Source organism: Stegodyphus dumicola, chromosome 8, assembly GCF_044657685.1.
Source record: "Stegodyphus dumicola isolate Sdum_Otavi_A_Nest chromosome 8, ASM4465768v1".
NCBI lineage: Eukaryota > Metazoa > Arthropoda > Arachnida > Araneae > Eresidae > Stegodyphus > Stegodyphus dumicola.
In genome coordinates, this window is record NC_140775.1 from 83,663,771 (window position 1) to 83,677,397 (window position 13,627).

A 13,627-nucleotide genomic window follows, 5' to 3' on the forward strand; every position below is an offset into this window, starting at 1 on the left:
TGCAGCCTAGAGGACATGTATTAGTGCTGTATGACTTGTGTTAGTTGAATTTGCATGGTCTACATTTCGTATGAATTTAGATTCCTTCTTTAGATTCTGGAGACGAAGTTTAATCTCCCTTGTTTTGGATGTGTTTGCAGAAATGAATAATCAGTTATAATTTATTTTATATTATAAGAAGATGTTATATATGTGTTGTGATGAGTTTTCTGTATTAGTTTTTGTCTTGTTCTGTAACCATGTCACTACTGTTGGCAATTACAGAATTCTCTGATCGTATGTTTATTAATTTAATTATTTTTGAAATTAAATTAAATTAATTAATTAATTAATTATTATTGTTATTATTATTTGAAAATAGACTTTCCTTCCAATTTTTTTACAGGAAGATTATGCAGAAATTGTAGTTATTTTGATGCTATGCAACACTTAATTTCTTCTATTGAACGTGATTGTTTTTTCTCACCTAAACTGTTTCTTTTTCAGGTAATGGGTTTGATAAACAGTATCTTGTATGGCGTTAGTACTTATTTTTCATATCAGTCTCAGAAGCAGATGGCCTAAGAAGTGTTAATCGTTTCCAGAGTTAAATGTACTGTGATTGTTGAGGATTTCTTTTCACAAGGACTATTAGCATTTGATATTGTGAAAGAATATTCAATAAATGTTATAATTTCTCAAATGTATATACTATATTTTTCTGTTAAGATATTCACCCAAAGTTCTATTTCTTTTAATTTTCTCTGAAACCTTCATTTCTTCATTTTGCTTACGCAATAATGCTTAGCGTACTTAAACCTCATATATCATAATTTATAAAAATCGTTATTATATTCAGATTTATTTATGAATGTAATTTTTATACTTCCATTATGATCTATCATTTTTGTGAACTTAAATGTTTTTAGAATTTCGATGTACTTAATTGTGCTTTTCTATTAACAGTTTCATTTCAGTATTATACAAGAACTATGCGATTGAGATATAAAATTATATATTTATAAAAGAAATTGAATTAAATTTTTATGTTTTGGTTTGTTAGGAAATTTATAACGTTCATTTAGAATTTCCAAGTACGTAATTCAAGTATGCTTATCAACACTATTATTTGAAGCCATATTTCGATCAGTTATATGAGAACCCATGTAACTAATGTGCTTTAAAATAAAATATTTTGTTAGAACCTTGGAGCTTATTTATCAGACATGACTGATCCATGGAAGTAGAATTCTTTCATCTCTGTCAGAGCTTGAAAACTTGTCAATGATGAATTTATTTTGAAATAAAATATGATTTATAAGCAGTGTATCATTTGGTCATTATTTTAAATTTATAAAATTTATCATTTGGTCATTATTTTAAATTTATAAAATTTATCATTTGGTCATTATTTTAAATTTATAAAAGGGGTCAATGTAAACCGAGAATATTTCCACTAAAGTGTCTTTTTACTTGTGTGTAAGTAAAAATGAAATAAAAGAATATAGTTACCGAAGAAACACACATTATTAATAAATATTTCTGTAAAACATTTTCCAGGCATGATTTTATTTAATTTTAACTTAATTACTTTGCTTTTTAAGTTATTGGGTTAAATTTTAGAGAATCCTCAGATACAGTTCAAGTTTTTTTTTCTTCTCATGACAGCAGCAACAAAATTAGATCTCAAATCCAGGACAATTTTGTTTCTGCTGCATAATAAATATTTTAAGTAATATTTAAATTTCATTTTTACTACCTTGTACGGAGCAAAAGAAGTACTGTAATCGCGAAAAATTTCGGGTATCATATTACAATGGAAATACTTATTTTTACCATTCCCGAATCCATTTGGACGATTCTTTTGCGTGAAGTCTCTACTTATGAATGTATGTATGTATCTCACATAACAGAAAAATGATTATCCGTAGAACGCTGAAAGTACATATATGGGATTGCTATAACATCTATTTGTGGACTTCCCTTTATGAAAATATTAACCATGATATTCAATTTCAAACTTTGCAATTTTTTATATCACTTTCAATTTGCCTTGAGGGATCGGTTCGGTTAGTTAAGTTAGAAAAATTCGAGGAAATAAGTTTAAATGAAGTGTGGGAAAAAATTGCATAGTTTAATAGGCCGTATAAAAGAAGTCTTGTGGTGTCCACAACAGATTTTTTTATTTTGGACATTAACATACAGAAACAGCTTTGCATCGTTTATTAGTGAAGCAAATAATCTAATAGTTTCCCTGTCCAAATGTTATTTAAATTATTTCTTATGCAGTTATTATTTTTAGCAATTTTACTGGCATTTTGTTTGAATAACGTTTATACATAAAAAATCTTGCTTATTCTTCGCATTTCTCAGCATAATCCAATAGAGGGAAAAATACACATATAAAATGTCATCTTTTTATGACTGTAAAAAACACCTTTCGCCTCTTAATTTTGTCCCGCCGTTCTCTGTAGGTTTTTTCTTGTTTCCTATTAATAGCAAAGAAGCTTTAAAAATAATCAAACGTAAACAGAAATGAATGCATAGCAGACTGAATCAACTTTCTGGCAATGAAACTTTACGAAAAGTCACATGTATCACATAGATGCTATGCTTAAAAATGCATTTCAGTATAAACCATACGCATTTCAGAAAGTTGCGTGATTGTAATTATGGGAAAACACGGGTAGGGTGGTCTATTTAGCTTAGGAAGGATGTCTTTGTGGAAGATTTTCATATTCGCATTACACGCGGAGAAATCCACTGGAATTCGATATTAGCAACCCTTTCGCTGAATACCAAATGCAAGTGCCAAATGGTTTTATCCACTCAGGCACTTGTGGATTTTATGAAGTAGAACTGATGGCAAGAATTTTGCATGTAAAATGAAAGTCAGAATATATATAAAAATTATCAAAACGATGAATGGATCATTTTGTTTCAAGGAAAATGAATTATAAACAGGAAATATTTTTCTTTAAGAAATATGTGCTTTACGGTAAAAAGCTTCAGCTCTCTTGAGGGTATTCCATATATTTCACTAGAATTAAGAGCAGAATTCAATGCTTTAGATATGAAACTACTTGAACTCTCCGTCTACTAGAGCTATTAGGTTATTCGGAGTAACGTGAAAAATCAACTATCTGGGATTTCCACCACGATTCTTCCGATGCAATTTAGAAGTGTTACCAATTATACTACGAAAGGATGTCGGGGAAAAGGTGATAATTTCTTATAAATAGACAATAATCCATGCAGCTAATACTTCTACTTTAATCGCAATTTTTGGCTAGTTGTTAATTGCATGAAATTTTAGGTTCTAGGTAACCTATAGTATTAAGCCTCAGCAACAATATTCTTGATCCAGCTTTCATATCATTTATGGCATTTTTGTTCTCTAATTCGTCTAGTGATCAACCAGTGCAGCTTCCCCCTTTAAGGGTTTTATGTATGAAATACAGTTAAAGCTTTTTGTGACTATACTATTGTCTATACCAAGAGTTTTCAACCAGGAGGGGAGAACTCCCTCATGGGTTTAATTTAATAGCTTATAAGAAGGAAATGTAGTCAGCCTTTTATATTTAGTTTTAGTTAAGAATATAAAACTACTTATATTAGGATTTTGATATTTATCATAAATGTATATGTATTTTTAGAATTCTGGAAACAAGGACGGGGTTAACGTTTAGCAGTGGCGAAACGTTAGCATGAGGCAAAGAACCCCTAATCTGTACAGCATACGAAAGCATAAAATTAGTCTTTCTGAAAGTTTCTTGGGAGATCAGTGGCAGAGAAGAATACTAGACTTTCTGTCCTCCATATTATTCTCTATCAGAATTTAGATGGATTTGTACAAAACTTATATCACTCAAGATATGAGAGCAAAATAGATGTACTCTCTTCCCTGTCATTATTATTTACGATAGTCTGCTTTCAATGATTCAGAGTAAACAACAACAACAGCATTTATGTATCTGGAATATGATAAAAGTTTTACTTTAGCCACTCCCAAGGTCACGTGAATCAAGTCACATCCTTGGTTAACGGAAATAGAAATGTAACCTGAATTTTGAAGATATCTCGACTTAACTATGTTGACGCGAGATTCATACTGTAGGTTTTCTTATGGGACGTTTCGTTAACGCTAGAAAAAGTTTACAAGCAATTTTTACATTGATTGTAAAAGGACTACTGGATATTTTTCAGGTAAGCATACATGTTTATAAAATAATTATATCTTTATTGCTATTTCAAATAGTATAAGAGGCAATGAAATATTCAGTTTAAAATTTAAAAAAGGAACGTATTTTGTTTTTCGTAATCAGTATAAATTAAATATCTAAGGAAAATTAAAGCAAATTTTGTAACATAATGTATTTAATAAAATAGTACATTTTCAAAAGATTTAATTAAAAATAAATGGGAGCAAGAAAATTTCTGTAAATTTAACTGACTCCTTGGTGGCTTAATTAAGCAAAGCATACGGGAATTATCAGTGGGAAATTTGTATATATATATATATATATATAATTTTCCTGTTCGGTACTTTGCCATATTATTGCCACGTTCTTGCTATTGCATTATGGCACTTTCAGAAATCAAATTATTACTGCGGATATTTTTTTATTGTCTTCAAAAACGCATAATAAAAATATTTTGTAAATGATAAAGCAAACTGAATTTATTATTTGACAGTTTGGTGATTGCTAAAATGTAGACTTATATTTCAGTTTTCAGTAAGGCAAACTCATGCTCCTTTATAAAATTTAAAATCGTAACAGTTTCTTTATTTAAAGTTGTAAATATGCATTTGCAACTTTTGAAACCTGGAAAACGCACGTCTGCGACGTTTTATTGTCATACGAGAATTTGTAACTGCTTTATTTTTTACCACTATATTTTCGATGATGATGGTTTTAAACTGCGAAGTTTTTGAACCATTTTTTTTTGGCTAGGGTAAAATTTTGTACCACAATGTTTTACAACTACGATTTTTTTTTTGGGGGGGGGGCTTTTTTTTCTGCCACGATGTTTTGTACGACGACTTTTCGCCTTGTGTTGTTTTCTCCCCGACGTTTTTGTCTGCGATGTTTTCGGCTGCAATCATTAAAAGAAAGGTTGGGTTTAAGTTCCGAATTAGCTACGTCATCATCGTTATATAAAAGACATATGATATGGAAAATTATAGAAATGACGCAGTCCAGAAAAAATTATTAATATTCTCAGAAAAGGGAGGGGAAATACCCCAACTAAAAGGAAGAATTAAGGAGCTTTTTCTAATTTAAGTTATAATATTTTACATATTTTTATCTTAAATATTCATACACATATATATATGTGTGCGTGTGGTAAGATAGAAAATAAATACAGTAAAAATTAGTCTAAAACCTAATCCATTTGCGAGCTGGAAGCATCAACAAGTGATGGCAATAATATAAAATAAATACATTTAAAATTCATCCCATATTCAGGTCGGAATAAACCATATGCAATAATGAAAAGCCAGCAGCACAGTGACAAACTCAGGAATGTAGAGACATTTGGTATTTTTTGGAAGCAGGCAAGAAGAAAAATTAGCAACGCCTTCGCCGGGAATTGAACCGCGGACCTCTGAAATTCTCACCCAGCGTGCATACTACCACAACACGAAGGCATGCCAAGAAGGCGGGAGAAATACCTTATATATTGGTATCCGCCGATAACATCGCGGCAAAAAATTCGCGGACGAAAACGTCGCGGAGAAAACAACGCAAAGCGAAAACGTCGTGCTACAAAACATCGTGGATGAAAACATCGCACTTCTAAAACATCATGGTTCAAAATATCGTCGTCGAAAATAAATCGGTTCAAAAACTTCGCAGTTTAAAAACATCGTCGTCGAAAATATCGTGGTAAAAAATAAAATATCTACAAATCATCGCAGGACGATAACATCGCAGACAAGTGGCTTTTTTCAGGCTTTAATAATTGTAAATGGATATTCCCATAATAATTTGTGTGAACAAGATGGAAAGAAGGATAATTTTTTTTCATATATATTTATTATTAACTAATAAATTTTTGCTTATAAATTTTTTTTATTTTTTACAGAAGCAATTTTTTTTATAGATAAAGTCATGTAGTTATTTGCCTTCTTTTCTCTAATCTTTTTTAGATTGTACTTTTTAAGAAAAATTACCAGTAAAAACTTTATAAAAAACGATTTATTACTGGCCTTTGTTAGTTAACTATGTCGGTTTAAAATTCCATTAAGTGCTATAAGTTGAATTAATTTTTTTTAAAGTTTCCTTCTTACTTTATCAGCAAAAATTTATTAGTTAATAAAAATATGAAAATAAAATTATTCTTCTTTCCATCTTGTGCTCACAAATCATTATGGGAATATCCATTTACAGTTATTAAACCTGAAAAAAGGGTGTCTGCGATGTTACCGTCATGCGATCATTTATAGATACTTTTTTTTTTACCATGATATTTTCGACGAAAATGTTTTTAAACTGCGAAGTTTTTGAATCGCTTTATTTTAGACGACGATATTTTGTACCACGATGTTTTCTCTTTACGATGTTTTCTCCCACGATGTTTTGTAGCACGACGTTTTCGCCTTGGGTTGTTTTCTCCGCGACGTTTTCGTCCGCGATGTTTTCGGCTGTAACCTTATAAAATGCGACTGGGGTTTTAGGGGACCCAAACGCCAACTCCTGGGTGTGGAGATTCATCATCCACCACCCTTTTAGTTCGGGCGCCAGTGTAGTGACATTAGGTTATTTCAAAGCAAGAGACGTGAAGAATGAGCAATGCCCTCGCCGGGAATCGAGCCACGGACCTCTTGAATACGCGCCCGGCGTGCAGACCATCACGTCACGAAGGCATGCCAAGAAGGCGAGAGAAATATCTTATAAGAAAAAGGTGCCAAAATATACCAAAGTCAAAAATGATATGAAAATTTTACATCTTTCGCTGCGTCGTCATCAGGAGGTTTGTGCAACAAAATAAATAAATAAATCAGTTTGTTTCTGAATCAACAAGGACACAAACTTAAGTTTAAAACTTAAAATAATGATCTCAGGAAAACTATCAAAGTAATTTGAATATTTACCAAACCAACCACTACAGGCTGAAGCAGTGTAAAAATAAAATTATAGCATAAAAATATAAACAAATTAAAAATATATATAAAAATATTATTTTGAGAAGACCGAGTCGAAAAAACCAAACATGCAAATAGAAGCAATCCAATACGTGAAAAAAATAAAAAGAAAAATGAGTTGGAATTTTTTTGATCAAATTTTACACTGCTTACTTCGTCCTGTACCGGCTGGGACAAATTAAAAAAAAATTAAAGGATCAAAATCATAAGCAAGCAGTACAGTTTAAAAATCTAAAATTTTTCAGTTAAACTAGGAGTCCAAAAAACACGTAAAACAGAAGTAATCCAACACATAAAAAAGTAATAAATGAAAACTCGACCTAACAAGTATAAAATAAAAACAATAAAATAATAATAAATAAAAAGAGAATGCTTAAAGTCTGTGACATGAGAGTAATAAAAATTTTGAAAGAAAAAATATATTCGACCTGTTAGTAGCAAATACTGCTGCTAAGCTTAAAATACGCAAAGTAATAAATTTAGATAAACTACGAATTTTAAACTGATTTAATAAAATTAAGTATTTTAAACTGATTTTATAAAGTATAATGTAGTAAAAATGGAAGGAAAAAACATCAAATAACATGGATTAACTTGAATTTAATTTTATGGCAGTTATTTTTGGAGACATTATAATCTTAGAAGAAATTCTAGGATTTATAATCCCTGATGACGATGCAACAAAAGAGATATATATTTCTTATATCATTTTTTGTTTTAGCATATTTTGCCTCCTTGTTCTTATTTTCTCTTTTCCTAAAACGCATTATTTATCTTGCTTTATATATATATATATTTGCATATATATATATATATATGCAATATTATAAGTAGAGAAAACTTTAACAGATTGGCAATAGTTCTCTGCGTTACAGCTTATAGAGGCTTTACTGTTTAGTTTGAAAGATGACATTCGAAGACAGACGTAGCCGTAAATTGTACACATAATTTTATTCCTTGATAACTGCGCTATGTTTCCCACAATTTTATACAAATTATAATTTTAGAACAAAGGACAATTAATAGCAGAGGCTAAAGGAGTGAAATAACATCGTTACGGGAAGAGAGCTGAAGTAGAAGTGCGCAGTTATCTAACAGGAAAGCTCGCCAAAAGAAGATTTTGGTTTAGGTTGCTTATTGAGAGAAAGTTTCAGTTCTCAAAATTTTGCGTTCAGGTTCCGAATTAGCTACGTCATAAGCGTTACGAAAGTCATGTGACACAGACTGATCTATAAATGGCTCAGTCCAGGAAAGTTGTTATTATTTTTATAATAGAGAGGGGGAATTAAGGGCTAGTACTAGTTTAAATTATAATTTTGAGATTTCTTTAAATTCCAAATTTAAAGAAATTTCAGATAATTCTTATACCTTTAATGGCATTGCCTAATTTCTTGCGCCCCACGAAACGTTTTCATTTCATTGGCGACTTTATGAATTAGTAAGAAATATTTGTTGAGCTATCTTTACGTCGTATAATTTATATTTTATTCATAAATAATGAAAATAATTTTATAAAAAATTAAGTCATCATCATCATCAATATTGCCAGCATATTGCTGCTTTTACGCAATGTTTCCGGCTCATACTGACTATCAGTATATTGTTTAAAAATTGTTTGTTTATCATACAGAAAAAATAACAAGAATTTTTTTATGTACATCACAGTTGACCTTAATATAAAAAATTAAGCTTGATTCAAAATAATTCTACGCCGGATATTTGTATTTTTACAGTGGTAGATATTGTGCAGTTAAATATAAAGCATACAATTGTATATGCATTCAGATACGTGTAAGGTAGGCGCGTCTGGGGTTGTCTGTAGTCTCTTGTGTACCATGGAGGAAAGACGGAAACTCAACTACTCCTTAACTCTAATTCACAGTTGACCTTAATATAAAAAATTAAGCTTGATTCAAAATAATTCTACGCCGGATATTTGTATTTTTACAGTGGTAGATATTGTGCAGTTAAATATAAAGCATACAATTGTATATGCATTCAGATACGTGTAAGGTAGGCGCGTCTGGGGTTGTCTGTAGTCTCTTGTGTACCATGGAGGAAAGACGGAAACTCAACTACTCCTTAACTCTAATTTCTTAACTTCCTGACTTAATATGCAGGTTTTAAACACGAAAATACATAAAAAATAGAGGAGTTCCGACGAATGTTGAAACCGTGGAGCAGATAATTAGAAAGTACACATTTATTTCAATTTACTAAATGCCACAGACATTTATTGGAATCAAAAATATATGCTTGGACAGGTTAACACGCTCCATCTGTTAGTATTACAATATCCACGATATAGCCACATATTTTAAAATTTTGTTTGAGAAACACGAGTATAAACAAAGTCACGTGGATGCATGTGAAGTTGCTGCAACGCAGAGTTTTCCAGGTTTTATTTGAACTATGTTTAAGGGATTTGCTTACAAAAAACCAAATAAATCGGTTTCGAATGTAAATGTTATATCACTGTGTTTGCAAACATGATACGTAAAACGAGGTATTTATATTTTGACGGGTTTTTAATATTTAACTGATGTTAGAATGCACAGAAAACCGATACTATTATAGGTAAGAAATGTGTTCTTTCACTTACTGTCTATAAATATTTATATTCACTAACTTTTTCTTAAAATCTGTGTCAAGAGCTGAATCAAAAAATTTTATTAGAGCAAAATAAACAATGATTTGTTTTCAGCTATGAATGATTTACGAAACTAAAGTTATGCAAAATCATAACGTAGTGTATTTAATAATTTCTTTAGGTTAACCATAGATTGTATGATTACCTTTCCCAGATAATTTCTTCCAAATATTTTGTAGAGCCATTAGGTTTTTTGAGCTGCAAGCAGTACATGAAAACTGAGAAATGCCCTCGACGAAACTGAAACTTGGACCTCCCCGAACACAGGCTGAGTGTGCTACCGTTACATCACAAAGGCATACTGGAAGGAGGGAAAAAATACCTTATAATTTAATTTCGGTGAAAATGTGCTTTAGCCCACTGCTTGGCGATTTTTTGAAAATCGCCAGTAAACGTTGTATAAACAAAGTTGCGAAGGCGGAGCTATGTGACGTTCATAAATGGGTGGGACTAAGATTGTGACGTCACAATGTATTCTCTACAGATGTAGAAATAAGTATACTAAATTTTTTGTATTTCAAACTATTAAATACGGTAAGTTAATTGTAACAGTTATTAAAACTGTAAACAACGTCGCAGTCTCTCATACAGTGCGAATATTTTTAAGCTTTAGTATTTATACAAATAAAAACAGATATTTTTAAATTTTAATTTCATATTGCGGAACATTTTAACTTTATCATCTTTACAAAATTACCTTATTGCTACGTAACGACACCATCTCTTACATACTAGTAAGTAAACAATCTTCATAATTTTCTAAAAATTTTTAAGCTTTATATTAATAAAAAAAGGAAAAATATTTATTATTGAATATCAACATCAAACACAGCTTTCATTTCCATGTTTCTTAAATTCCTAAACCACGTTCTATACTTTCGTATTAGAATTCTACACAATAATAAATTTAAATATCTAATTTCTCACAATGAAAGAAAATAAGAAAATATTAAAAATAAGCAATTTTAAAAAGAAAAAATATTTTCACTTACCCTTTTCAGGAAAATAAAAAGTCTTTTTGACAATGACGGCACGTTTCCCTTGCATTTCTAATAAAGTAATAAATTTACATGTACATTCACTCACCTCTCTCAGCATCACAGATAAATCCATAGCGATTATTTATTTAACGAAATATATGCAGAAAAATGGCAAAAACACACAGATAAATCCACTCGATTGATAACTACCACATAAGAACATTCAAACGGCAAATGAATTAACTGCTGAAATTACGAAGTAAAAATTCCAAAAGAAATCGTCTGCTTGGAAATTCTTTTTAACTACAAGTATAGTTTGGAAAGCATAAATTATCGTCTGCTACTTGACAATTTGTCTTCGGACATTTGTGCTCTTTCCGAAGAAATTTATTCGTATCTAGTTATTAAAAAACGCTGTGAAAGCCATGGCTTTTCGATATCTAAAGCTACGATAGGTAATATTGTCAACGATAGGAAATTATAAAAAAGACAACAAATATAATGAAATTAAAAAACAAAATAAAATCTGAAATTTAAGATTTTACATTACGCCCCAAAGGTGCGTTTTTTTAAAACTTTGCGTGTTACCTTTATTAATTAAATACCATGTCCTTCGCACTTAAACCGTAAAATTCAGTTCAACAGCAATATCACAAAATAATTTTAAAATAACCATATCTTTAGATTTTCCGATACACAGTCTCGCGCGCTGGAGATAAAAATGTTTTTATCTGTAGAGCATTGTCATTGCTTGCTTTAAAATTCCTCAGTATGTTAATCAAAAATTCGTTAAAATTTTACAAAATATGAAAACGATAATAAAACAAATTCCAAATTTCAAATTTGGCTGCCAGATGCCCATATTCGCAGGAGGATGACGTTATTCTAAATTTGATGTTTCTAGGTACCGTTGTTTTATCAAAATGCGGGAAACATACATACATTTATGAAGATTTTTAATCGTTTAATTCCTTTAAATATAATACAGGGCGATAATATTTGTTGGCCACAATTTGAAACATTGGCTACATCGGCTTTTCCCATGTACACATCGATCTATTTGCACTTAAAAAACATCCCAGAATTGCTCAAACTCGTCATAGCGCACCACATTGGCTTTGCCCATGTGCACATCGATCTATTTTCACTTCAAAAAATCTCATAATTGCACAAACTCGGCATTGCGCACAACCTCGGCATTGCGCACCACATTGGCTTTGCCCATGTGCACATCGATCTATTTTCACTTAAAAAAATCCCAGAATTGCACAAACTCGGCATTGCGCACCACATTGGCTTTGCCCATGTGCACATCGATCTATTTTCACTTAAAAAAAATCCCAGAATTGCACAAACTCGGCATCGCGCACAACGTCGGCATTGCGCACTGCATTGGCTTTGCCCATGTACATATCGATCTATTTTCATTAAAAAAAATCAGAGAATTGCACAACGTTAGCTTTTCCAATCTTCTAGGATTGAGCCAAAAAGAAATACAAAATATTAAAATAAGCAACTTTAAAACGAAACATACAAGAAAAATTTTTTCACTTACTTTTCAAGAAAAATGTAAAGTCTTTTTGAGGGGTTTTATATATGAATTTATATCAGGGGGAAACCCTTTTGGATCCCCCCTCATCTTTAAATAAATTTACAAACGTTTATACGCCGTTTCCGTAATATATGCAGAAGAAATGCTAAAACCCACAGGGGGGGAAACACTCGATTAAAAAAAGAAACCACATAAGAACATTCAAAACGCAACAGAATTAACAAGTAAATAAATAAATAAATAAATAAAATAAAGAAATGAAAGCTTTTAGATTTTACATTACGCCCAAAGGGCGTTTTTTTAACGTTTTGCGTGTTACATTTCTTTATCATATAATGTTTTTTACACTTAAACCATAAAATTCAGTTCAACAGCAATATCGTAAAATAATTTTAAAATGAGCATATCTTTAGAATTTCTGATACACAGTTTTGCGCTCTGCACGTAATTTTTTTTTTTTTTTTTCCCGTACTGTGTTGCAGTTGCTCGCTTTGAAATCTTTCAGTTTGCTAATAAAAATTTCGTTCAAGTTTTACAAAATATCAATCAGATAATTAAAAAAATTCCAAGTTTGGGCTTCCAGATGCCCATATTAGGTTGGAAACGTATGTTATTCAAAATTTGATGGCTCTAGGTACCGTTGTTTTATCACAATGCGAGAAACATTTATGCAGATTTTTTAATATTTAATTTCTTTAAATATAACACAGGGCGATAACATTTAGTGGCAACAGAATAACAACACAGCTTCAAAACATCGGGTTAGCCATGTTGGCGCGTTTATTGCCCATTGAAAAACAATCGCCAACCAGTGGGCTAAACCGCATTTTAACCTTAATGGTAGCTCAGAAGATGAAATGAATCAAATTGGTTGGCTAATATTCTGGTTGGCCGCAGTTTACTTGGCTCTCTAATGGTAACTATTTCTAGAATATTTACATTTTTGATATGATTGAGATAGGATGAAAACAGTGCGGCAGTGTGTTAGCGGCGACAGAGATAGAAGTAAAGTGCGTTGTTATCAAATGTGGAAGCTTATTAAGTGAAAGGTTTCGGTTCCCGGAATTTTGAGTTCCGAATTAGCTACATCATCATCGCTATGTAAAACTCATATGATACTGTATGATATTGATTAATCTAGATGTGACGCAGTCAAGAAAAATATATCACTATTTTTAGAATAGAGAGGGGAAGTCCTGCAACTAAAATGAAGAATAAAAGGGTTATTTCTAATTTATATTATAATTTTTTGATTTATATATTTTCTGTCTCATATATTCAACAATATTTTAAAATTAATGTTAAGGTAGGGAATA

The 13,627-nt window shown here is 31.0% G+C and overlaps 2 protein-coding genes across 2 annotated transcripts in view; both read left to right on the forward strand.

Annotated features, from left to right (window-relative positions):
• The window catches only part of LOC118191635 (uncharacterized), a 60,354-nt gene extending 59,048 nt beyond the window's left edge, over positions 1-1,306 (forward strand). The window contains exon 4 of the mRNA XM_035362462.2: positions 487-1,306. Coding sequence (XP_035218353.1) covers positions 487-564 — 78 coding nt within the window. The 3' untranslated portion in view covers positions 565-1,306. The remainder of the gene's footprint in view (positions 1-486) is intronic.
• A 2,720-nt stretch (positions 1,307-4,026) lies between these two features.
• LOC118194539 (uncharacterized) overlaps positions 4,027-13,627 on the forward strand; it is a 49,880-nt gene continuing 40,279 nt past the window's right edge. Inside the window, exon 1 of the mRNA XM_085822054.1 lies at positions 4,027-4,185. The gene's annotated coding sequence lies outside the window, so the exon portion shown is untranslated. The remainder of the gene's footprint in view (positions 4,186-13,627) is intronic.